The sequence below is a fragment of the Falco rusticolus genome, chromosome 3 (assembly GCF_015220075.1).
Source record: "Falco rusticolus isolate bFalRus1 chromosome 3, bFalRus1.pri, whole genome shotgun sequence".
Taxonomy (NCBI): domain Eukaryota; kingdom Metazoa; phylum Chordata; class Aves; order Falconiformes; family Falconidae; genus Falco; species Falco rusticolus.
This window is the reverse complement of record NC_051189.1, coordinates 22,363,321-22,388,526: the sequence shown is the minus strand read 5'-3', so window position 1 is coordinate 22,388,526 and position 25,206 is coordinate 22,363,321. Positions and strand designations below refer to the sequence as shown.

At 35.1% G+C, this 25,206-nt stretch overlaps 1 protein-coding gene across 2 annotated transcripts in view; it reads right to left on the bottom strand.

Moving 5' to 3' along the window:
* CSMD3 (CUB and Sushi multiple domains 3) overlaps positions 1–25,206 on the bottom strand; it is a 720,137-nt gene that overhangs the window by 226,224 nt on the left and 468,707 nt on the right. For both annotated transcript variants that reach the window (XM_037381737.1, XM_037381738.1), the window contains 5 exons: positions 24,954–25,123; positions 16,390–16,546; positions 10,325–10,516; positions 6,392–6,518; positions 5,450–5,652 (listed from right to left, as the gene is read on the bottom strand). In XM_037381737.1, coding sequence (XP_037237634.1) covers positions 5,450–5,652; positions 6,392–6,518; positions 10,325–10,516; positions 16,390–16,546; positions 24,954–25,123 — 849 coding nt within the window. The remainder of the gene's footprint in view (positions 1–5,449; positions 5,653–6,391; positions 6,519–10,324; positions 10,517–16,389; positions 16,547–24,953; positions 25,124–25,206) is intronic.

Genomic DNA, 25,206 nt, shown 5'->3' with positions numbered 1-25,206 from the left:
AGAGGACTATTTACTTAAAATTTCAAAAGCTCTTATAAATTAACCTGTTTCTTTCAACAGTTCCTTACTGTTTCAGCTATCTATATTATAATTCCAGCTTTCTAGCTACTAGCCATTACTAGGGCATTTTACATGGAAGCATTAACTCATAGTGTTTGCCTGCATAAAATAGACATATCCTACATACTACTGCACTAAAAGATAATAGCTACTGAGCAGTTAATGTCACTTACAAACCTGTGACAGGAATAACATTTTTCCATTGAGAGACCCATAAGTGGTTACTCCTTTGAAAAATATCTGCTAGTTAGAAGAAAGGCAACAACTGATAGAAGAAATTTAGTCGATGGCTTCTTTCATTTAAGCCTCTTGACGTTAAAAACAAAACCAAAAACTAATTAAAAAAAAATAAACACACACAAAACCTCCCTCACATTGTAATCCTGCTGTTGAATCCCCAGAGGTTATTACTTTTCTTTCACATCTATATACAAAACACAAGAACACCCCAACACCACTCCCAGCCAAGCAAAACAAAAACTGCTTGACTAAATTTAGAAGTGTGAACATTCACAGTTATTTCTGATAGAAAAATAGTAACCTTGAAATCTCTAAATTCAAAGGACTCCTCTCAAAGTTGAAAGAAATCAGAAAACCCAAGTATGAAAACATTTTTGATTAAAAACTGGTTCTGTTATGGAATAGACATGAGGAAAAATAAATCCTATCTTACTGATTTCAAAAAAGGGAAGAAGTTATGTTAAAATATGATACCTATATGAGCAGTGCTAGTAAAAAACACTCTGAGAAAGAAAACAGCTAAAATCCCCACTTCCATTCTCAAATCACCTTCAGGTTAAACGTGTCAGAAGTAGAGTGCTCTATTACTAGAAAATGGGAAAAAAAACCACCCAACCACACCCCAGAGAGTATTCATTGTAAAAAAAAAATCTTCCTAAATGAGACTGTGGTGAATACGTCTTTCTTTGAACAAAAAAAAAAACTACAAACCCCCACCAAAACCAAACACCGCCACCACCCCAAGAAAACAAACAAACAAACAAAATCAAACATAGAACATTTAGAAAACAGTGCGGCTGTAAATCAGCACTAAACATCAATATAGAAAGCTGACTTGTAAGCATTTAATTATTAAAGGTAATCAAAGTAAGGAATATCATGCAGTGTAATTCTAGACTGGAAATTAATATTGCCAAACTTAAGCCATCCAGGTAGGTATCTGACACAATTTTTCTAGCCCTTTTCTGTAGTCTAGCAGACAAGTAACTCCAAAGGGCTATTCACCCAGTTTTAAAATAAGGAGGGACAGCTATAGGTTGACATTAGAGTAAATCCAAGGATTTTAAGGCATATACTGTTATACAAGAAAATGCTGTCACATGATATAAAGTACTGCAGGAGCAAGTATTTACAGAAAAGCTGCTAAATACTCAAAACATATTCACAGGTTAGTTCCGTACTAGTTGCCTTATAAAGCACAAAAAATGCTCTATCTTGTATTCTGTTTAGTTAGTCAGAAATGTGACCGCACACTTAGGCTGAACAGAATGAAGTCTGCAACACTGACTCAGTAGTGCAGCTATTAACGGTGAAATAACAACCTAAGGAAGATGAATACAGGTCCTTCCTTTCTGCATAAATGATAAATGGCACCTGAACTGTTAACATTAACAAAGACGAAACTTCCCTGCAATACCAGATTCAAAGGCCCCTGAGATCTATGGGAATAATCTCATCAACTTCAGTAGGATCTGATCTGATAATACACACTTCATGCACATTAAAGGAACCAAAAAGATTATTTTAAGCACACACAATTTATTATCACCCAATTTTTTGCACTTTATATGTTTCATTAGGCTTAATACCTCTGCCTGACCCTGTGATATATCACTTGTGCTGCTGGCAAATACATGCTTGTTCCCTTCTTTTTCCCCTGCACTTTTCTTGAAGGTCTAATTTTCTATTTTGTGCAGAATTTACTAACTAAATGAAGTTACTGCTGATTTCTCTGGTGATTTTCCGGTAAATATTAGGCTTTTCATGCTCTGTCTCTGGTAGTTCAAAGAAAACATGAACAGGTACTTCTTGTTTGCACATTGCTTGTGGCCTGTTGTCAACCTCGCATCCTCCTCCCAATTTACGGGAAGACCTCTGTTACCTGTTCTCTACCTACATTATGAAATCCATTCATCCCATTTAGACATGTTTCAAAATCCTCACATTGTAATCCTGCTGTTGAATCCCCAGAGGTTCTTACTTTTCTTTTACATGTATATACACATATGCACTTTAAAAAAATTATTTTATTTTTTTAATTTTAAATATATAAATAAATAACATATATATTATTAAAATATGTTTATTTTTTAAAAAATATTCTGCTTTATTACGCATCTTTCTGTACTTTGATTTTCAGGCTTTGTGGGTTCTGCCTTCTGTTGTGCTCCTTCACTGTCATCTCAAAGGATACCACAGGAAGTGAAAAAGTTTAGTGTTTATATGAAGAATTCCATAGTCAGGGTTTGCAGATGTACAACAAGAAAAGGATACACTGCACATCATAGACAACACTAGACCAAAGGTCTGCTCTGCCTAGTGATGAGTTGTGAAGTCATGATTATTGGCATTTATTTCTTTGTACACATAAGATGTATAAAATAAGCTGTACTTTCAGTAGTCCTAGATCCTTGATTGTGGTGTAAAGTACAGAAGCACGAGCAGTCTGACCTCCCTTATTTCATACCAAATTCATCACTTTCTCTTCTCCCTCTCAGAGTAATGCACAATAGTACCAATTTAACCAACTTCTCAACCACAAAAGTCTGCAGTATTCCTTAGAAGTTCAGCTTAAAATAAACAGTTTCCTTCATATTAATTACTTATGGAAATAGATTATGAATGTTAAAATCATGGAAATAGTTCTACTATTTCAGATAACAAAGCCCCTATGTGTGTGTCCATCCATCCTCTCCCATCCCTCCCCCCTGCTTTGCCTTTTTCTCCCCCAGAAGTGAAGGAAACAAAAAGAAACAATCAAAACAGACTAATTCAGGCAATGGGCAATAAAATATCTTAACTCTTCTCCTTCTTATTCCCTAATTTTTTACAATATTTGTAACAACTTTGATGCCTTGTAAAGGATTATGTCCAGAGGCCCTAGATAGAGGCAATTCTAATAGTACCAGCTGTAATACTTAATACTAATTAAATTATAAATTTCTTTCTATTATTTATACAACATTTCAGCTTTTCTAGTCTTTCATCCCCTTGTCTCCCCTCCCCCCACCCCCCTTTTAATTTGGTGAAGGATGCTACCTCACCTATAATTTATGTTAACAGATAAAAATTAATTTTCTGTATATATTGGATGATTTGTAAAGGAATCAAAATCAAATTATATCACATTATCAATGGAGAATATTTTCACTTATTAAATAAATGACAGATGCAGAATTGTGTATGAACAGTTCATAAAATAAGATAAACTGTAAGGAACTGATGAGAAGGTTAAATCACTTTTTAGAAACAGATTTTTAGATTAAAGATTAAGAAAATAATAATATAAATAATAAATCAATGAAGGTATTAGAAAGGTGTGAACATAAAATATCTGTTGTCATTGAATAACATCCCTCTTGAGGTAAAAGGGCCAATAATCCAGTTAAATACTCATACCCAATTTCTTGAAATGGCAAGAGGAAAGTTTAAGCAGATACCTCCCCTGCGGGAGCTTTCTGTTTGTTAATTACACTGTAGCTAAAGTATGTAGACACCATCTGTTTCACTCAGACAACATTATAGACTCAAAGAAATTATAGGAAAACTTGAAACAAAGTTGCACAGAAGTATCTTTTTCTGCCTTCCATCTCCTCAAATGTATTTCATTCTGCTTAGTAAAATAACATGTCCATACAGCAACAGTGTATTTGTGGTTCTGTAGCTAGCTATACATTATTTTTAAAATCTTCGGTTTGGGGTGGGTGGGGTGGGGGGTGTCTCTGCAATTCTAATAAGGAATATAAACCCAAATTGTGCAACACCAAATATTTGAGTGATTTTGTGAACGTTCGACTGAAGAGTAAGAGAAATGCTGAGGCAGTTAACACTTCATGGATCCTTCAAACTGTCATCATTAGATCTCAACAGACCGCAAAAACATGGTATATTAAATAAAATACCTCTTCTTTCAGATGAAAATCTAAAACCTCTTTTCAGGTAAAGCACTGGAAGTACATCAGTAGCTGCTTTATGGCTTTACTTCTATGTCCCCTTCATTTTTCCTTGCAACTCCATTCCTAATCTGCATCAAACTTTTTCCTCTAGAAAGTATGTATGTGAAAATCTTCCAAACAGGCTCTGGACTGGGGTAAGGTGGTAAAATTGCAAAAAATATCTTGGAGCCAAGGAAATAAAAACTGTTCATTGGTTCAAAAAACATCAGATGGAACAGAGGCACACGTTCACTACAAACTAAACGTATTTCACTTTGTTGTCTCATTTACATGCTCGTTCTTCCTTCAAATTACTGTGTGCACATGTATTTGTCATACACATAGAAAGAATGAGGATAAGGGAAAACAAGGGCTAATAAAACCACCAAGCTCAGGAAGCACAAGAAGATAAGTATTGTTTTCATTAAGAAATGCTTTGCCAACCCATGTTAGAAACATTGCTACTGATAAATAAAAGTATATTTTGTTTAGATATCGCTAATCTTGAAAAAAAAAAAAAAAATCACTGACCAGAAAAAAAAGGTCAAAATGAGTCTCACACAATGATTTCTTCCATTTTGGCACTAAAAATGTCTAAAGGGATTTAATAACAGTTAAGTAACTGTTTAGATTTGTCATCATGCTGCCTGTAATAAGATGAAATAGTGCTAGAAGGCAACAGGGAGGACACCGCTGTTCCTGTAGTGTTATTTCCCATTTCATCCTATACAAGCACAGCAGGAGTAAGAACTCTGCACAGATGTCTCTGAAAGCAGAAACTCTTATTGATTAGACAAGGGTGGAGGCTTTAACATGCCTACATCACCTCCTTTGTGAAAAAGACCAGTCATAATTATGAGTATTCTGGCACTGCCCCAGCTGCCCTTGAAACAAATCCAAACTAGCAAAGGGTGTGATTTGTTGTTTTGGGTTTGGGTTTTTTGGTGTTTTTTTTTTTTTTTTTGGGGGGGGGGGGTGGGGGGGTGTTGGCTGGGTTTTTTTGGTTGTGTTTTTTTTTCTCTTTTCTTTTTTTTTTTTTTTTAAAGATAAAAATACAGCTTTACAGCATATGTGTAAGTCTGAGCCAATTCTTTCCCTAACAAAGTCAGAAATGCTGTCAATTATTTCAGTTGTTCCTGGCACTAAAATTATGTCTGAGTGAACTACCTTATAAGAAGAAAAGAAAAAAAATAAAATTAAATTCATCTACTTACTTGAAAACTGTATGGCAAATCCAGATTTGCTGATATAAAAATCGGTGTCAAACTGCATAGTTACTATGTTGAGTGTACTGTGAATGCCTTCAGGAACAAGGGATCCACTAATTTCTTTGAGTAACATCTCATTCTCAGGTGGACCATCCCAAACTCTTAGAATGTCATGGGATGCCTCAGTATCAAAAGCAAGAAACTGGAGGCTGAAAGAAAACCATGATTTTCTTGTCAGCTTTCATATTACTCAAGAACAATTTTTTAATGACAAAATTAAATCAAATAAACAAACTTTGTTTTCCAAGGGTGCCACAATGTTTCATACTTTACCATTGGGTAAGTAAAAGCCCAATACAGAAATGCATTTGAAAGAAAAAACCCTAACAATTTGTCTAGACAAAATAACATATAATTTTAGCTATTCAAATAATCTATAAGTATCCACACAGTATTTTCAGAAAATAGTTTTATTTTTCTTAAGACAACATTATGTATCACATTCTCATTAAAACAAGTTAAATAGAACTGTACACTCATGCAGTTAGTGATATAGTGTGAATAACTGTCTAACTACAAAGAGCTACTGAAATGCAGCATATTTTGGGTTTTGTTTAAATACAAACTCTTCCACTAAACAGTTCTGCTTACTCTAGCAGTTTGTATATGCTCAGTCTCACAACTTTGGCATTAAAACTATAACGAATTTTAAGGACTGATCTGCATCAGCATTTATTGAAAAATAGATAGTTTCAACACAAACCTACATTTTCAAAGTCAGAATGCCAAAAACACAGGTCTTGACTTGCATCTTAAATTTTAAACACTAAAAAACACTAAATCCTTTCTAAACCCTTTTTTTTTTTTTCCCCCTCAACTGTACAGGTAAGATTTGGTTATTATATAACCAAAAAGATTTTTTAGAATTCTAGGATTTGTTTTCAGTACCTGACAATATTTCCTGGGTCTACTTCAATCACCCACATGCAGCGCAGATTATTGTCATAGGGAAAAGGATAGCCAGGAGATAAGATTCTTCCTGATGATTCTCCTTTAAAACGGCCTCCACATTCAGCTAATAAAAAAAAAAAAAAATAAAAAAAAACACCAATATGTAATGTGTTATTTGTAATTCATTAACAATAGTCTTCCAACTAGTCACTTGAGCTATCAATTTATACACCTATTCTCTTGCTGGATAACATAACTAAACTGATTGTATGCCCTAGATTGTAAGACATTATATAAGGACTTGAAGTGCATTAGGAAAAGAACCTGTAAAAGTGGTTTTATTTGAATATTTTTGTATTTGCCTTTGGCACCTATGTTTTTCTAACAATTTGGAACAGAACATAATATTTAGAAAACGTGTAATGAAAGGAATATGGATTGTTACTTGCCAAAATGAAACAAACCAAGAACACCATGTCACTCTAAAGCAACAGAGTTAAATCAAGAAAACTAAATAAATCAGTAAGTATGAAAAAAAAATTAAAAAAAAATTAAAAAAAAAGGAGTGAGAGAGAGAGGAAACACACTACATAAAAGCAGGCTATTCAGAGAAAAAAAAAAAAAATCAGCCTTTCAGCCTGGGAAAAAAGCTTATAAAACTTCTTAAGCAAAACTTGTCGTCACAGTGAAGCTGTAGTATTTCTTGGAGGATAACAGAGGGTAAGTAAGTAGGTCTCTTTTAGACAGCCTTAGCCAGTCATTTGGCAAAAGTGAATATTTCATAATAGCAATACCTAATCTTTGAGAAAACCTGATTTTTTTTAATGTAGATCCCTGAGACCTTTAAAGCTTTCCTATTTTACTTTCCTTCCTTTTAAAGTCCCTCTAATGCTTTCTCTCTTGTGAAGTGCAAAGCCAAAATAATGCTGTGATTAGATCTCTTGGTATAGTTACAATGTAGTTTTATTTTGATTTAATATCACGTAAAATATTTAGCTTTATTACCTTATGGTCTATGAGTTTCATGACAAAATATAATTGAAATGTTACTCTTGATGGATTTTCTGACAATAAAAGTAAATTTGCTGAGACAAGTGGTCTTTCATCTTTTTAAAGCACTTTGGCAATTGGTTAATTCTGAAAGACTCTTTAAAAAAATATCTTTCACAATTATTCAACTCAGAGGGTAACGGTCTACTATTCTTCCAGTAAAGATATAAATATAGTAGACTAAAAAGAAAAAAATTCCTCACTACAAACATAATTAAATTTAAAATTAATTACATTGCATGAAGAACCACTGAACAACTACAAGTTTATAATTCCTAATTTTCACAGAGGGTAACCAGTTTGCTTTTTTGTTATGATTTTTAAAGGTTCCCTCTCTCTTCCCAGTGGCTTATTTCTGCCTCTCCAGCAAGCTTCCAGCTCCCCAGTTTTGCTGGTTGCTGAATCAGCTGTGCAAGTGGTGACTTCTCAGAAAGCATTCTCCTCCCAGGTTGCAGTCAGATGTAACAGCACAAAATCCTTTTTATCTTACATCTCCAGATTGCCTACTTTAAGACAAACCTAAGAACCTTAATTTTGCCTGTGTCAATGCTAAAAATTATTCTAAGGCTGTCAAGTTACAGGAAATATATATTATACTACATTTCTTCCTGCAATACCATAGACAGTATGCTGTATTGTAACATTTACCACATTTGAATTTTATGATTACTACAACTGCTTGAGAAAAGTTTTTCTATTGTCTTGTCAAGTCTCACATTCTTCCATAAAAGAGACCAAAACAAGAACAGTAGCATTTTAAAGCCAATTTCTGATAGTAGCAGCAAGTTAAAGTGTCTGTTGACCTATGTTGCTCATAAATATTAAGGAAATAATTTTATTTGTACATTCCAACCTAAAATGTTTCATGCAAAGCATCACTGTTTTCACAGATTCTTGGGGTCTGCATGAATAATCTATAGACTCTAAGAGATCTTGTGGTGGGCTTAGACCAAGTTCTTGTAAGCACGGAACTTGAGTGCATACACCTACCTGACTCATAAACAAGTACTCTGGAAATAAAGGGCATCAGTGTCGGGTTTTTTTCAATTTCCTTCCATAGCAAAGAAGCTTCGTTTCAATCTGATTCTAACTAAAAGTGAACACTGAAGGGATTCCTATAAACCAGGAATGTTAGGATAGTTTAACTGCTGATTCATCTTCACCTCCTTAAATTTAATTCATTACCGAATTTAAAGTATCAAAACCTGATTTTTGATCATGGATGAGTAAGAAGTGTTCAGACTCAGGCTTTTATTTAGACATATTAAAGAGATATCTGAAAGAAGTCTCAGTCCTATACAAAAGCTGTTGTGATGCAATTTTGTTTTCTTTGAGGAACATTGCTAATCTGAGCATACTTTTTCTTGTGATCTTGTACCTTTCTTAACTGCTCTTCTGCTTCCTGGTTTCCTTCTTGCCAATTTCCTCATGCTGTACTATTACTAAGACTTCATTAATCTTTTACTATATATTTTTCAGCCCAGGAAGACATAAACTGATACCTAAAACATTTTATAAGATTTGTACCGCCTATTTTTAGGAGAATTTTAAGGCATCTGCAATGATCCTTAATTAACATGAAAAATCAGAAGGTATTTGGAATGCAAGATCATTATTTACAATTGGCATTCAAAAACATTTTGACCTCTGAAACTTATCTATACAAAAATTCACTTGTTTTAATTAAAATTCTTTTTAAATCTATTTAAACAAACCTATAAATATCCCAGCCTGGGATGGATACTACTGCTGATACAGACAACAGCTTTACACACTCTGGATGCAAGTAACGTTTTTTACTACTTGGCTGGAGAAATACCTAACTAATATAAACAAAATCAATAAAAAAAATGTCTAAGCTCATTTAAATGACACCATCAATGTACTTTTGTTTGCTTAATGAAGAGCAATACATACAAATATATGGTATTCTGAACTGGATGGATAAATTATCTCCCTGTGAATATCAGGCTAATAGATATGTTTTCAATAAAGTTAATTTAAAATTCAGCAAGTTTACACCAAAGACTGATTCACATTCTAAATAGATTTACCTATACAAAACATTTTTGAATAATTATAATGTAGTTTTCACAAAGAGTGTGGTGGCAGTGCAAAACCTGTGTCTTGATAAAGACATGCCAAAGCACAGTTATCTGTCAAAATTAAATCTAAGCACAAGCTGCATTTCACCCCTTGCTTCCTCTACTCACTCAATCCCAATTTTCTCAAAAAGGAGATAAAAAATAAGAAAATTACTAGAATATTTAATTCTTGTCTTCTTTTCTCTCTCCCATGGAAGAACTTGAGCCTGTAGGTACCTGCACAGCTTATAAAGTTATTGTAATACTGTAATAAAGTGTATAATATTGTTATATTCATCACAGCTACATAACAGAAACCAAGTGACAAAAATACAACTCCATATGTCTTAGTATTTTTTCTTTTTATTTATTTTACAATATTTATATGTGAATAGATGAAAAAATTTCTAGCCTAATGATATTTAGACACAATTAGGAAAAAAATTACTAATTTTACAACCCCTCGTAAGACATATATGGTCCTGGTTTTCTGATTATGCTGTCTTTTTTTATGTTGACTATTTGCTGACTATAAATATTTTTTCATGTATTAGGAATTTCAGTATGCACGAATGTTTAATAATTACTATCTTTTTCAAATCTCAAAAAGACACCACCATTCAAATAGACTTAGATGAGATCTATGCAGAGAAATCTGTAAGTGTATGTGTAAATAGATCTGTATACATATAGATCAGATTTCACATAGATCTAAAAATCCTTACAATTTTCTTTCTTTCTTATGTTCAGATAATAGTTTAAGTAAAGCAAAAAATGAAAAATAAGAGTCTAATACCAATACATGATGGCAAAGGATAGTCCCATGCCCTTCTTTCCCCTGTCATACACTTCAGAAGGCTACTTCCATGGAGCGTGTAACCTGGATTGCATCCATAAATTATGGTGCTTCCAGCAAAATGGCCTTGGTCACTGATTTTATATCCAAACTGTGGCACACCAGGGTCCTCACAATGTGAAAGCTCAAAACCTGTGGTAGGAAAAAAACATTGTAGTTACAAAATCAAATAGATAAATACATTAAAGAAATTAAGAGATTTTTGGTTTACCAATGGAAATCAAACATTTTCAGACTTAATGTAACATCATGTTTAAGGTTTCTTTTCTGGTTTTAAACAGTCTAAGTAAAATAATTGTTTATATCCGTTAACTTAGAGCATGCAAACCAAACCGTGTCATAACAACATTTTTCTTAACAGTCTGAGGAAGACTGAGAAGCAAATTCATTACTGTTATCAGTCAGTTCTAAAATTTTTTGTTAATTTATAAAATGGCAGTTAAAGTGACTGTTCATTTACTGTGACAACAATCTAGTTTGTGAATAGACGTTTAAAGGCTCAAACACAAAACTGCATAGCAGATTTGTTTGTTATTGTTCACAGCAACAGCAACAACACAACAGCACCTATGGCACCAAAGAAATACTGTTGAATTCACCAATCCCTACCCTAATCCTGCATTCCGTAATTTGTAAATTTGAAAAATACATGCAGGTAGCAATTATAATGGTGATATAGAGAATCCAAGCCAAACAATTTGGACATTTTGGAGAATTAAGACATGTGGAGCAAGAATTAAACAAAAGGAATTACACATTATTCAGAATCAAGGGAAGCATATTAACATTTAGGGAAACACAAACTGTAAATTCAGAGGAAAATTTTCTATTCCAAATAAGGTATTATTTTATTAATGGAGTAAGAGCTCAAAACCTCATTATATCCAAAAGCAAATGTATTTTATCAATATTTTGCAGCTCAAAGTCTTTGTAGGTAAAAAAGGACTTTGCGTCAAGATCGATATTCTATATTTCATGGCTTGAACAGATGTACTCTACACTGGGTAAAAAGCTGGCTGGATGATTGAGCCTGAGTGGTGGTGAATGGTGTTACCACCATGGGAGCTGGTCACAAATGATGTTCCCCAGGGCTCAGTATGGGGGCCAGTCTTGTTTAATATCTTTATCAATGACCTGGACAAGGGGATTGAGTGCACCCTCAGTAAGTTTGCAGACAACACCAAGTTGGGAGGGAGTGCTGATCTGCTTGAGGGGGAAGGGCCTGCAGAGGGATCTGGGCAGGCTGGACAGATAGGCCGAGGCCAATTGTATAAGGTTTAACAAGGAGAAATGCCAGGTCCAGCACCTGGGTTGCAACAACCCCACACAACGCTACAGGTTTGGGGAAGATGGGCTGGAAAACTGCCTTTCCGGAAAGGATCTGGGGCTGCTGGTTGGTGGCTGGCTGAACATGAGCCAGCAACGTGCCCAGGAGGCCAAGAAGGTCAATAGCATCCTGGTTTGTATCCAAAATAGTGTGGCTGGTAGGACTAGGGCAGTGATCATCCCCCTGTACTCGGCACTGATGAGGCCGCACCTTGAATACTCTGTTCAGGTTTGGGCCCCTCACTACAAGAAAGACACTGAGGTGCTGAAGCGTGTCCTGAGAAAGAAGGGTAATGAAACTGGTGAAGGGTCTGGAGCACAAGTCTTATGAGGAGCAGCTGAGGAAACAGGGGTTGTTTAGCCTGGAGAAAAGGAGGCTCAGGGAGATGTTACTGTTCTCTACAACTACTTGAAAGGAGGCTGTAGTGAGGTGGGGTAGGTCTCTTCTCCCAGGTAACAAGAGGAAACGGCCTCAAGTTGCATCAAGGGAGGTTTAGATTGGATATTAGGACAAATTTCTTCACTGAAAGGGTGGTCAAGCATTCAAACAGGTTGCCCAGGGTGGTGGTGGAATCAACATCCCTGGAAGCATTTAAAAACCATGTAGATGTAGTCTGGCATTAACAGTTGGATTGATGATCTTAGAGGTCTTTTCCAATTTATATGATTCTCTATATATGTGACATGGCGGCAAATGAAGGGTTTTTCATGTCTGCACTCTTCAATAAAATGATTTACACAATATTTGTCCATCTAGTCAACAGCAGGTAGCTATTCACAGTGTCTCCTCAGGTACTGAATCATTACTATTGATTGAAAAAAATACTCATTATTTTATTTTACAGGCAAAATGCTTCAGGTTAGATAAGGCTGTTTGCTCACATAAGAAATAAAATAGGTCAAATGTCGTAACTTCCCAGTTCTTCTCTTCCTTCAGCTTTTCATTAAATAACCTCTGACTGAAAAGGGCTTACCTCCAGAAGAGCCTCCACAACCTCTGAGCTGAACTTTTCTCCTTCCTAGTTAAGCTATTGCTTCCCAGTACAGACTGCACTGCAGAAGCTCTGAAAGAGGTTAATGTGAGACCCAAATGAAGAACACTGCCAGTCTGGATACTTACTGACGAGTTAGAATTTTCCGTCTTCTAAGAAAATTGTCGATCACACTGTGTGAAAAGTGTGAGGGACTATAGACATTCCTGCCTGGCCGGAGGGCAGGCAGGAGGGGCGCGCCCTGCCGTGGTGGCTGGCACTGCCCGGGGCCCACAGCCCAGCGCGGGAGTCGCGTAGGCTGAGGCACGGTCACTCGGAGGTGGTTCTGGCGGGGGCCGGGGACACGCCGGACCCCAATACCACCCCCGACTCATTTCGAGAGTGTTCCACAAGGCCTGATGTGCAAGCGCATCGACACCCAGGGCCTGCCACAGGGAAAGTGCTGGGCAGAGACTGAGGATATAAAAGGTGTTGCCCGCAGGCTCAGGTGGGCGCCCGCGGCCTGAGGCGGCTGCGCTGCTGGACCGTGCAGGGCCCAGCCGGGTGAATGCATCCCTCTCATCCTTTCCCGCTCTATTTCCTCGTACACCTCCAGTTTACACATCCCTACATCTGAAGCCTGAGAATTCAAGTTTTCCGTTTCCTTGTGCCATGTGTTTAAGAACCCAAGTTTACCAATCCCCTTTCCTTTGCCACATACCAATGGCAATAAGCAAATTGACCAGTAAAAGCTGCTGTTTTACACCAAGTCTCTGAGTAACCCGTTAGTCCTTGTTGCCATGAGCAGAATTTAAACCAACCTTTCCCTTCTCCAACCAAGTGGGACAGAACAAAAACAAGCTAAAATGCGCCTTGATCCCCAAGATGTCCTCATCTCTGGATGGTCTGCTTATAGACACTGAACCAACTGATCTTTTTAACTGATTACTTTCCTTTTGAGTGTAAATATGTAACTGCACTGCCTAATTGTAGGTACTAGCAGTGTTTTTGCCACTCTAAGTATATTTCAGCTATCCACAGAGTGCTGGCAGCTGTGGCAACAGGACCAAAAGGAAATCTGTATCTTTCTGGAGAAACAACTGGTAGCTAGGGGCATAGTGAAGGGGATCTGGAATGGCAATAGTTGGCCATTTTAGAGACCTGAAAGAGCACGAATGCTTACAATGTGTCGTGGACACAGAATGTTTCATTAAAGCTTGTGGGGATTTTGTTTACGGCTTAAAAGCATCACGGTAAGTTCACAGTACTTTGGGGAAGTTTCATTGTCTACATCTATGCAAAACAAATATTGTCTGTGTTTCCCCAAATGGGAAATGGCCAATGGGTGATGATCAGTGGCACAAAGTCTAGTTCTAACTAGTAAATAGAGGTGTTCCCTAGGGGTCAATACCATTTCCAATCTTGTTCAACACCATCATGAATGATCTGCATGGTGGGGCAGAGTGTACCCTCACCAAGTTGGCTGATAAGACTAAACTGAGAAGAGTGGATGATATGCCAGAGGGTTATGCTGCCATCCAGAGCAATCACAACAGGCTGGAGAAATGGACCAACATGAACCTCAGGAAGTCCCACAAGGAGAAATGCAAAGTCCTGCAAATGGGGAAGAATATCTCCTGCACCAATATATGCTGGATGCCACCCAAATGGAAAGCAGCTTTGCAGAAAAGGACTTAGAGGGTCTGGCAGATGCCAAGCAGAACATGCGCCAGTAATGCACCCTTGCAGTAAAGACAAATGGCAGCCTGGGCTGCATTAGGAGGCACGTTGACAGCAGGTTCACAGAATTGATCCTTCCCCTCTATGCTACGCACTGTTGAGGCCACATCTGGACTTGTGGTGTCCAGTTCAGGGCTCCCCAGTACAAGAGACATACGGAATTAATAGAGTCCAGCAAAGGGCTACTACGATGATTAAGGGATGGGATCATCTCTGATGAGTAAAGGCTGAGAGCACTGGGACTGCTCAGCCTGGAGAAGAGAAAGCTCAGGGGGGATCATATCTATGCATATAAATCTGAAGGGAGATTGTAAAGGAAATGGAGTACACTGAGTTTGGCTGGGATGGAGTTAATTATCTTAGTAGCAGCCCATATGGTGCTGTGTTTTAGATTGACTAAATCAGTGTTGATATACCAATGTTTCTGCTATTGTTGAGCAGCACTCTCACTCTGCCCCCACATCAAGTAGGGTAGAGATAGGTAAGAGGCTGGAAGGGGACACAGCAGGGACAGGTGACCCCAGCTGACCAAATTGATATTCAGGCCATATAATGTCATGCTGAGTAATAAAACTTGGGGATAGTCTTTCCAAATGGACCACTGTTTAGGGAGTGGCAGGGCATTGGTCTGCTTGTGGGAGGTGATGAGTGATTGAATACCTTTGCATCATTTGGGTTTTATTTTTCTCTTCCAACCTACAAATACCTACAAAAGAAGATTCAGCACTGTTCATGCTAATAACTATTCAGGCTAGGAAAGTATATTCTATGAGAATGCCTGTCTCAAAAGGCAGGAAATGCTAATGATAAGGTTCAAGTGCTGGGCTTGGATGTATCTATATAAATAAGAAAAATGAAATACCTTGACATTTACATAGTAACACAGCACTGGAGGACCTATCTTTAATCACAGGGTACAGTTCTATGCTATCACAGACTATTAGGTGGTATAATTATTCAACTTTCAGCTGAAAAATAATTACATGCTTGTATTATCTGGAAATATTTTCTTTCATTATTATAGACATTATTTTTATTAGAATTAGTTTTAAAAACATGATGGAGAGTTTTTGAAACAAGAATATTTTTTGAACAGGTGAAAGTGAATTATTTAAACACAGGGAGGAAAAAGGATGTTGACAGATGCATTGTGCAATTACTTTATAATACTGTTCTGCTTGTTAAAAAAGTTCAGCTTTATATAGCAATTCAGCAATGAAGAAATAATTATATGCTAAATAAGTCATATACACTATGTGTCAATAGACATGTAGCAATCACATAGATTTTCAGAAGTCACCACTTGATAAAATAGTGTGCATTGCCGTTTCCTGTATACCTTCTAAGCCAGTGATCTGAAAACATTTTTCCCCTTTTAATCTTATAGTTTAATTTTTTCAGTTTACATAGAGGTAAGAAGTTTTTGTTAGGTATCTTTATCGTTTTGGTTCCAAATTGAGTTATTTTAAACAATAATCCAAGCTCAGAAATTGCTAGTCTAATGCAAAGTTAGTATTGGAAAGCAGTCTTAAGATGGAAATGGTCTTTCACTTATAAATTATCTTTATGAAATAGTGCTTTTGGTTGCAAAGTTAAGACTACTCACATACTTAAATATTGCTATGTGATTATACAATTAACTGAAAATTATCCTTTTTTTTCCCCTCATCCTTTCCAAGACTGAAAAAAAACCCCTTCCAAATAATGCTTGGAAAAAAAAATACAGTGGTTTAAGTAGCAAACTACACAATGTCCTGTGAAAGCAAGGTTTCAGTATGCTACATGTTTTGTTTTTGGTTTTTTTTTTTTTTTTTACAATTATGAAACTGTATTTTTTTGATGAGTGATGAGTAATTTGCTTTGATTTTATCATTATTTATCTTTAGACTGTATTTTCATCTTATGAGCAAAAACCTTTCCTTCTTTTAAAATCATAAATCTATTATGAATGTTTCCTCAAATACTTACTGGTATACACAAGTTGAAAACCTTCATCAGTGCCCTCCATGTCTGAGTTAAATTCCAACCACAAGTGATTTGAAGTACTACTTAGCGTCAGGCCTCTTAATGATGCCCCAGTGTATGCGCCCAGCAGGTGAGCAGTGTTGTCTTTGCCATCATAGATCTGTAAAACAAATGCAAGTTTTACAGTTATGAGGAAAAAAATATATTTGATTTACACAATAATTCTGTACATCTCCATTAAGAGGGAGGACAGTTCTGCCAAAGGAGATCTATTGCCAGTCAAGCCGAAGTACTATCTGGATATGCTGTTTGCCTCTCTTGAGTTGTTGATTTAATTGTGGTGATTTTTCAAATGCACAATTTTAAATACGGCAGTTCATTTTCCTCGTAACAATAGAAGTGGGCAGAGGTGCCATATCAGCTCAGTGTTTTTAAACCTCTGTGTTTTGACTTTCACTGCCAGTATTGTAATGCTAGTCACAAACCAAAACCAAACGAATTTTGTGTGCCTGTGTCTGCCTCAAGTTACTGAGGTGGCATAATAGAGAAGCTCACATCTACCCAATTTTAGCTCATTAAATAGACATATATATATATATGTAAAGAGATGTTCAAATAAAACTATAAAGTAAAAGGAGACTAGGAAATAAAATAAATTTAACAACTGCTTTTGTAAGTTGAAAGGGTAATGCAATCTATATGTAAATTGGAATATAGCACATTTATTATTTATTTTTTCAAGAATTTTTATTTTCTGCATTTGAAACAGAAACTTCTATCAGACTATTAAATATATAAAACAATCTTTCTCAGCAAATTTCCTTACAAGCTTGGTTGCTTCAAAACTTCAGTTATTACATTCCTATCATATCTAAAAATAGTTAAACTATAACTTAACAATAATTGGTAACCCAACCACTCTGTCCTGTAGGATAGATTTAGTGGCTTCTATAATAACTACAACTTTGGTAAATGGGTTTAAGAAAATTTTCACTTGTAATTGACACCTGAATAATTTTCAAATTGCAATATAGAGAAAACTCTAAAACTTTAGTCAAAAAAATAAGGAATTCTCTCCAGTTGTAAATAAGATCTAATTGTATCAATTTTTAATGTAATTAAAACTTGAATTTGTAAACAGGAGTCTGTACCACAATGAAATCAAAACAAATACACCAGCAATAGTAGTAAGGGAACAAAGTGGAAGTGAAATATTATGATGCCTGTTCCCCATCTGCGAGAATGACTTACACACATAAATCTTATTTTACAGAAATCCTCATGTCTGTAATAATAAGAAAGACCTAGATTTAATGCTGAAATAAAACAAAGAAGCTATTTCCAGCCATCTCTAATGAATAAATAATTGTGCAGCAGTTTAAGAAGCACAGCAAAATGACTTGGTATCATTCCGTGTCTTTTTACTGAAACAAGCAAATAAATTCCAAGCAAACTTCACATTTAAATGCCAGTGTCCTTAAAAAGCAAAAATAATAAATTAAAGCAAAATAAAGGTGCAATTAATGCTTATTAACTAAAAAGTAATTAAAAATATATAATAGTATTAACATGGATTTCTTCATTTTATTTAAAACATCTTTAGAACTATATTGAGCTCAGTAATCATGCCAGAAAACAAACAAACAAACAAACCATCACCAAAAAACAAAACAAACCAGAAAATTAGTTCTGAAATGAACTTTGTTCTGTTTCAGTAACTGAAAGAAATGCATCTATTCCAAAAGAACTACTGCTATCCTGCAGATATATTTACATCATGACAGACTTAAAAAAACCAGCTTGAATTTGATACTCTTTCTCCTAATCCATCCAAGCTATTTATAACTAATAACACCCAAGGATTCGGGATTTATTTTATTTTTAAACACTACATAAAAGTAATCTGTTTCCTGCTATGTGTGTATCACTAATAATTAACCAAAGGAAGCTCTTAAGTTATACCAACTGTCTCACCGGAACTTCACATAAGCCACTTCATGATACACATTCTCTTCATATTAGAATTTCCCCACACATTCTTTATTGGCAATTTTGTTAACAGTCCTACCATATTAAACCTTTCACATTGGCGCACTGACATATCTCCACAGTTAACACTAATTCTACTTAATGGGCTAACTAGCTGTCCCACTGTGTAATACTTCTAAGTCTATATCATTTATATGAAAGAACAAACTTTAAAGTACCCTAACGCTTCAGAAACTCTATAATTCTTTGAGTATGATAGCTTCATTTGGTTGAGGGAGGGATGTGATTCATTTGAACATTAGATACTAATTTTTTTTCTTTTGGTCATTGACTTTAAAATACTCAAAGTAACATATACCCCTGTTCTTGAGATAGTGGAGCCTCCATTAGGACAATAAACGGATGCATATTTTGTAGTATAATTCTCAATTTAAGTCATATCTTTTTTGTGCTTCATTCAAGTTAATGCACACTAAATAGATATTTCTAGATGTAATTTAAATCATACAGTTTAAGTTGCAAAGAAAGTAGCAACAACCTACATTCTCTTGTGAGATCTGCAGAACCAGCATTTTCTTTCTAACTTTCCTAAAATAGGTGGCAGTTTCGCTAAAGATTTGGAATGAGTTAGCAATTCAGCTTCAGAATTCAGAAGATGAGATTATATGCCATTTAAGGTAGCAATATTATTTTAATTTTAATATAGGAATATTCCTTCTTATGGGCCTTGCCAGCACATCTGAATTTATGTCACTTGGGTTCTAAATGTATGGATAAGAGCAATCATTATGAAAATATTATTTGGAGGGATGCATTTTCTTTAAAGTCAGCATGTAGCATTAATGCAAAGATAATTGATTCATGACTTTATAATGCCTGAATATGCCAGCAACAAGCTATTCAGAAAAGAGGTCCATCTTTATCAGCTATTTAAAGGCCTGATCTGTAAAATGTTTAATTCATGAAAGAGGAGCAAAGGCACAAAAGAACTGTATTAATGTTTCTCACAACACAATGATATTTTGAAATGTTACAGGGAAGGATGCTAATAGAGAACACTGTTTACAGATATGTGGTTGGAATTGATAGATGTAACGTTTAATTTGGGGAGGAAGGGTTATGTTTGCATGTATAGTTAGAGAATAAATAAAACTTCCTAAGCTTTCAAGAGGCTCTGTTACCAACAAATTTTAAATGGAAATTAATGGCCTTTTTCCTGCTAACTTATTTAATTCCATAAAATTTTAGCAAGGGAATAGTATGAAGTGAATGTATTAAATTTGTGCATTTTAATCAAACTATTTTTGAGATTTGCCATTGAAACATAAAAGGCATATGGATATGAATATCTGTGCCTTTATAAAGGGAAGAAATAACATGAAATCTCAAGATCAGAGCTGAGGCTGTCAACACCCTGTCAAACATATCATTTATATCACATGCAAATAGAAGCACTAATATAAAGACAGAAAAGGGTCCATATGTTTGGGTTTACACACACACACACCACCACCCTCCCATTTATTACCTATTTCTCACTCGTGCTTTAAGGATGATATTGCTAAAAGGATTATGATACCAGGTGTGGAGATTCTTAAGAACCAAATTAGCAAAACCCCCAAACATTACTTCCTTTCAAAATCTTTGCATAAAAACCCTTAAAAACAGAATCACATGCACACATTTCAAAGCTGGCCTACAGGTGAGACAGTAAACAAATGCAGTAAAACTGAATCCTCCATATTTTGTAGGAGCACAGAGTGCTGAGCCAAGCACAGGGGAAAGGGGGACCCTTCATGCCAGTTCTTCTATTTGTTTTACTGACACACCGTTGACTGCCTGTTGCTGTACTGAGTGTTTAGTAGAAGGAAAGATTACTTCATTACAGTATCAAAAATAAAGTCTTTGGTTTTTTTTCCCCACATAGGTGCAATCTTATCTGGCACATCAGCTCTCACTTTACATACTGCCAAGCACATAACCTACTACAAAAGGAAAAAAAAAAATAATCCCCCAAAACAACTGCTGTACTTTTTCCATCTCAGTCCTTTTTATACCTGGTGTTCCTTTCTTTTTTGTTTTAGATTCGCTTACAGAATCTGCCTGAAGTTTTTTTGAGGTGGGTGTTTGTTTCTTTAACATTAAAAAAACCCTACTCAATAATAAGCACCATGCATAGGTACATTTATGTTATTTATTTATGTTGAATTCTTTATTTGTTATATTATTTATGTTGAAATGAACTAAAAATAAAGAAAACAATCATATTATCTTTGTTCAAGCTTCAGTTTTAATAAAAGATGCCTTTCCCCCAGTAAATTAGAAAAGTATATTAGAAGATCTTTGCCATAGAAGAATACTTCCTACATTCAACTGATAAAGTGTTCACCACTAACAATGGACTATTCACACAAGGAGAACAATGGCAACTCCATTTCTTTCCCAGCAGATCTAAAGGGTTTCCTTACAGCTATCAGAGACTACAGAGTTTACAAGCAAAACTGGTGGATGGAGATAAAAGCAGGGGAGTGGGGGTGGGGGAGTGGAAATCAGGTAGAAATGTTATCATACTTTGGAAACCATGTATTGTTTTTTCCCTGATACCTACCTTGGCTGTTTACTCTAAAAATTTTGAATTTTGAAAACATATTGCACAAACTCAATTATCTACAATTACAAAGGAGGAAACAATTGCTACACAGATCCTGAGATTTATATTAAATGGATTAGCATACAGTGACTATATGGATGTATTCTTCATATACCCTGTAACTTTTACAAATATTAAAACAAGATGTGGCACTATCAAGAGCATGTTATAGCCCAGGGCGGGAGGGGAATATAGATTTATATATTATTTCAGAGTTTCCAATAAAAAACAAACAGCCAAACAATAAACAAACAAACTACAACATTAATGTAAGTAGCCAGAGCAGTTACATCAAAAAGACAATTGCATACTAAATGAAACAAATGAAAAACAAATTATATGTTCTGAAACCTCTGTTCTATACCAGTTCAGAATTGATAAATGGGCACTCCTCCTTCTCTGCCCTGGGAGTAACAGTAAGGGCGGTGATTTATTTGTGTTAAATATGCTGTTTTCCACTAACGCTCTATTCCCAGTCCAGCTGTTTCATTGTTTCAATCACCGTGCTTGTCAGGTATAAATTTGATCCATGGTCAGTTAATTCATGTGGTAGGCAGCAAACTCCCTGACTTGATTAAACAACACATCAAAAGTTCTGTAGACTATTTACATCTTTTCAGACTTTGAATGGAATTTTATCTGCATATCTCTAGTAATCTAAAATACTAGCTGAAAGAAAAAGTAACACAAAGTATATGATTAATTCCTTTGCCAACATTTTCATCTATCAGTTCTGCAGAACAGAGACTACCTATTTCATAACCAAATTCTGTAGCTAAAAAACTGAGCTTTAACTATGGAATACCATGGGGCTGCATCATTTGTGTTTGAAGAAAGGAAGCCCTGTCTGGAAGCTGTTGTTTAAGAACCTAGATTTCCAGGCAGTGAATTCCTAACCTTTCCTAGTTCATATTTAAAAGGGAACTGTAATTTACCATACATCACTCAGCTGTTTGCTGCAAGACTGGATGATAATCTGATTATTTTCTTTTTTAACCTCCTTCCATTGCCATTTTTAATTCCAGAAGACTTTGTTATTCTTTACCTACCTCAGAGATTTCTTAGCATTTGGTCAAGGCATTAGTATTTACATTTATAACAAAGTGGTATATATTTGATAGGATTACAGCATTTGTTGATGATTATTGATTCACTTAAAAACTAAAGTACAACCCTAACATCCTACTCCTGTAGCCAAAATTGTATTCTCCACAGTCAGCAAAATAGGCAAATTATGCAGTATTTTCCCTTTTTTCATTTTAGTTATCAGTTCCACAAAAATAAAAGGAAGTTTCTGCAAACTTATCTTCAAGGATGATTTACTGGGATTAATGCAAATCAGTCTAAGAGAATACCAGAAAAAAAAAATGCAGATAACCCAAGACTACTTTTCTGATCTTGAAGATATTAATAGTAAATACTAGGCATATTTCCAAGTCAGTCACACAACAAATCTTCCACTAATTCTTTTTCAGCTCCTGGAGGTGAGAAGCAATCAATAATAACAGAGATCAATATACAACTTCAGAACTGGTTCCATGAGAAGAGTTTTGGAATTTGTGACTGCTGCTTTGTATTTCCTGAAACAAGACTCCTTTATCAAATGAACATGTGAAAAAAAATGAGTCTGGTGAGATTAAGACCATTTGTAAGACTTTAATCTGAGAGATGAGGCAGGACAAGTTACAATGGGTTCCACAGATATAATTCCTTGCTGCAATACTAAATGTCAAGTGCCTCTGTCTTGCTACATTGTCAGATAAGCTGAAAAGTTATAATCACAATAAAGAACACTTCTTATATGTTTATTTTAATAGATTGAGAGGAACTTCAGCTCATTATTATAATTCAAGGATGCTGACATGAGAAACAAACACTTTATTTACTAGATATTTTCATCTAATAGATACACCTGCAAAACACAGCAAATATTTCTGCCATTGACATTTACAGTTGAGTGGTGGCCTCCCTCCATTTAAAATTAATTTGGCATTACTTTTAAGTTCACATTACTTGAGTAGCAATATTGAAGTCAAATTCTCTTTTATAAGCCTCTGAGTTAGTATTTTCTAGTTAAACATCTGCAGTGCACATGGCTGGAATGGCACTTGAGAAATCTTATGTGCATAGATCTTTTCAAAATTGTATCTGCATTAAATGATTAAGGAACAAAAAAAGAAAAAATGTGAATGCCTTTATTTTCATATTCATTTATATTTACGTAAAAGTTTATATTCATATAACTGTAGCTTCCTCCCTACAGTGCTATGACTTTTACACGAAGATAATAAGAGTTGAATGGTTCCAACTGAAAAGTTCCTGAGTAAAATGCACCAATGTACTTTTCCTGGCTGGGCATCTTAAATATGGACAGAAGTATTAGGACAGTGATTTGGGTGGATAAGAATTCAAGTTCAGATATAAGACCTGAGTTCAAATCTTCTGCTAACGTTGGTTAATTTAAAGATCTTACCATAACTTCACTAATTTTTCTGCTTCACTAAGAAATTCCAAAACTGTTAAAATTACACACTTGCATACACCATCTGGATGTTTTAACAGAAACTTGAGTAGCTGGGTTTTTTGTTTGTTTTCTTGTTTGTTTGTTTGTTTTTCCATGCTATGTGTATGTTAATAGATACAAAGCATCTTTGAAAGTAAATCTTTGAAGCATGCAGTGAGGCCAAAATAAAATAAACATAACTGCGCATGCTGGGCATCTAGTAGCCTTTGGTTTATTTTGTTTTTCTTGTGTTTTAATAAGAACATAATACATATTTTTTTTAAATAAACTTCTGCTCCCCCACACTTACTGCCTGATTTCATGTTACATTGGTTGTTTAGGTGTGCTTATGCCTTAAAGGTATAATTAACTCCTGTTTGGAAGTGCCCATGTCTGACATCTAAGTACAAAAATCCCAACCTAATGCTCAGATGGCTAAAGTTAGATAAAATAAAACCCAGTCTGAATTGAAGTAGTTTCTTAGAAAGATATGTGACCATAATCCTCATTTTAGTAACTACATCGCAGAATACGGCAGAAAAACTTTTTTTTGTTTTTGAATCAGATATGATTGCCATGGTACTTCTTGTTCCTTTGAATTCAGAGAAGTAAGTTTAATTAAATTGATTATTCTGAAAAATTAAACAATTATTTAATCCCTTCTATGGGTATTTTATTGCATTTAAATGGTATGTGCTAAAAGACACTCACCCTGATCATTACCAGTTTTGAATATGTAGTTGACTAAGCAATGTACACATCTGGAAAGGTATATTTTGGGCAGTACAGTAATAAAATCTATGAACAAAAGAAAGTAAATGCTACTGACTTTATAGGGTGAATTCACTCTACACAAATGTGGAAGGTTCTAGTATACTGTTTTTCCCTTTATTGAGTCTTTGTTTAATGCAAAAATTCTTTTCACATGTAATTGCTGTGATTATCATTTTGCAGGAGATGTTACATAACACACAAGATTCGAGTCATTTAAAGCAGAAACCTCTTGTGCAAAATGTAGTATGTAGACAGTTCATTAAATTAAGCTTCTGGGTGTAATATTTATTATGTTTATATCACAGCTTAGGCTATCATGATGCTAAGGAAGAAAACAGAATTCACCAAAAAAGTAACTGATGAATATTTAACACTAAAAATAGAATACGAATACACATTAAGGCAACATTTGGTTTACAGTTTTAATTTCTTTTTTAAATACATGTGGTCATAAATATATGATACAAGAAAGATATTATGGAAACACCTCAGGTGGCCCAATTTTTAACTGTAGAAATGGAACTGGTTTAGATACATGTTTTCGAAAATATGATTAATATAAACTTACCTGATACTGTACTATCACAGACAGATCAACAACATGAGGAAATACAAGATTAGAAATAACAAATAAATTACATGATCACATACCTTAAGAACATCTCCTTGGGCTAAATGAAAGGTTCTGGCAGAAATATTGATTCCTTTCCCTGCTTGCACCTGAATGCTGTAAATACATTCATGGTTGTTTTCATAGTTAAGAGGATAATTGGGGGACAGTAAGATTCCTTCATTATTTGTCGTGGAGGCTCCACATTCAGCTGCAATTAAAAGAGAATGTTAGGGTATATTTTAATGGCAAACATAAACATTTTTAGTAATGGTGGTAATGAGAATGTTAATG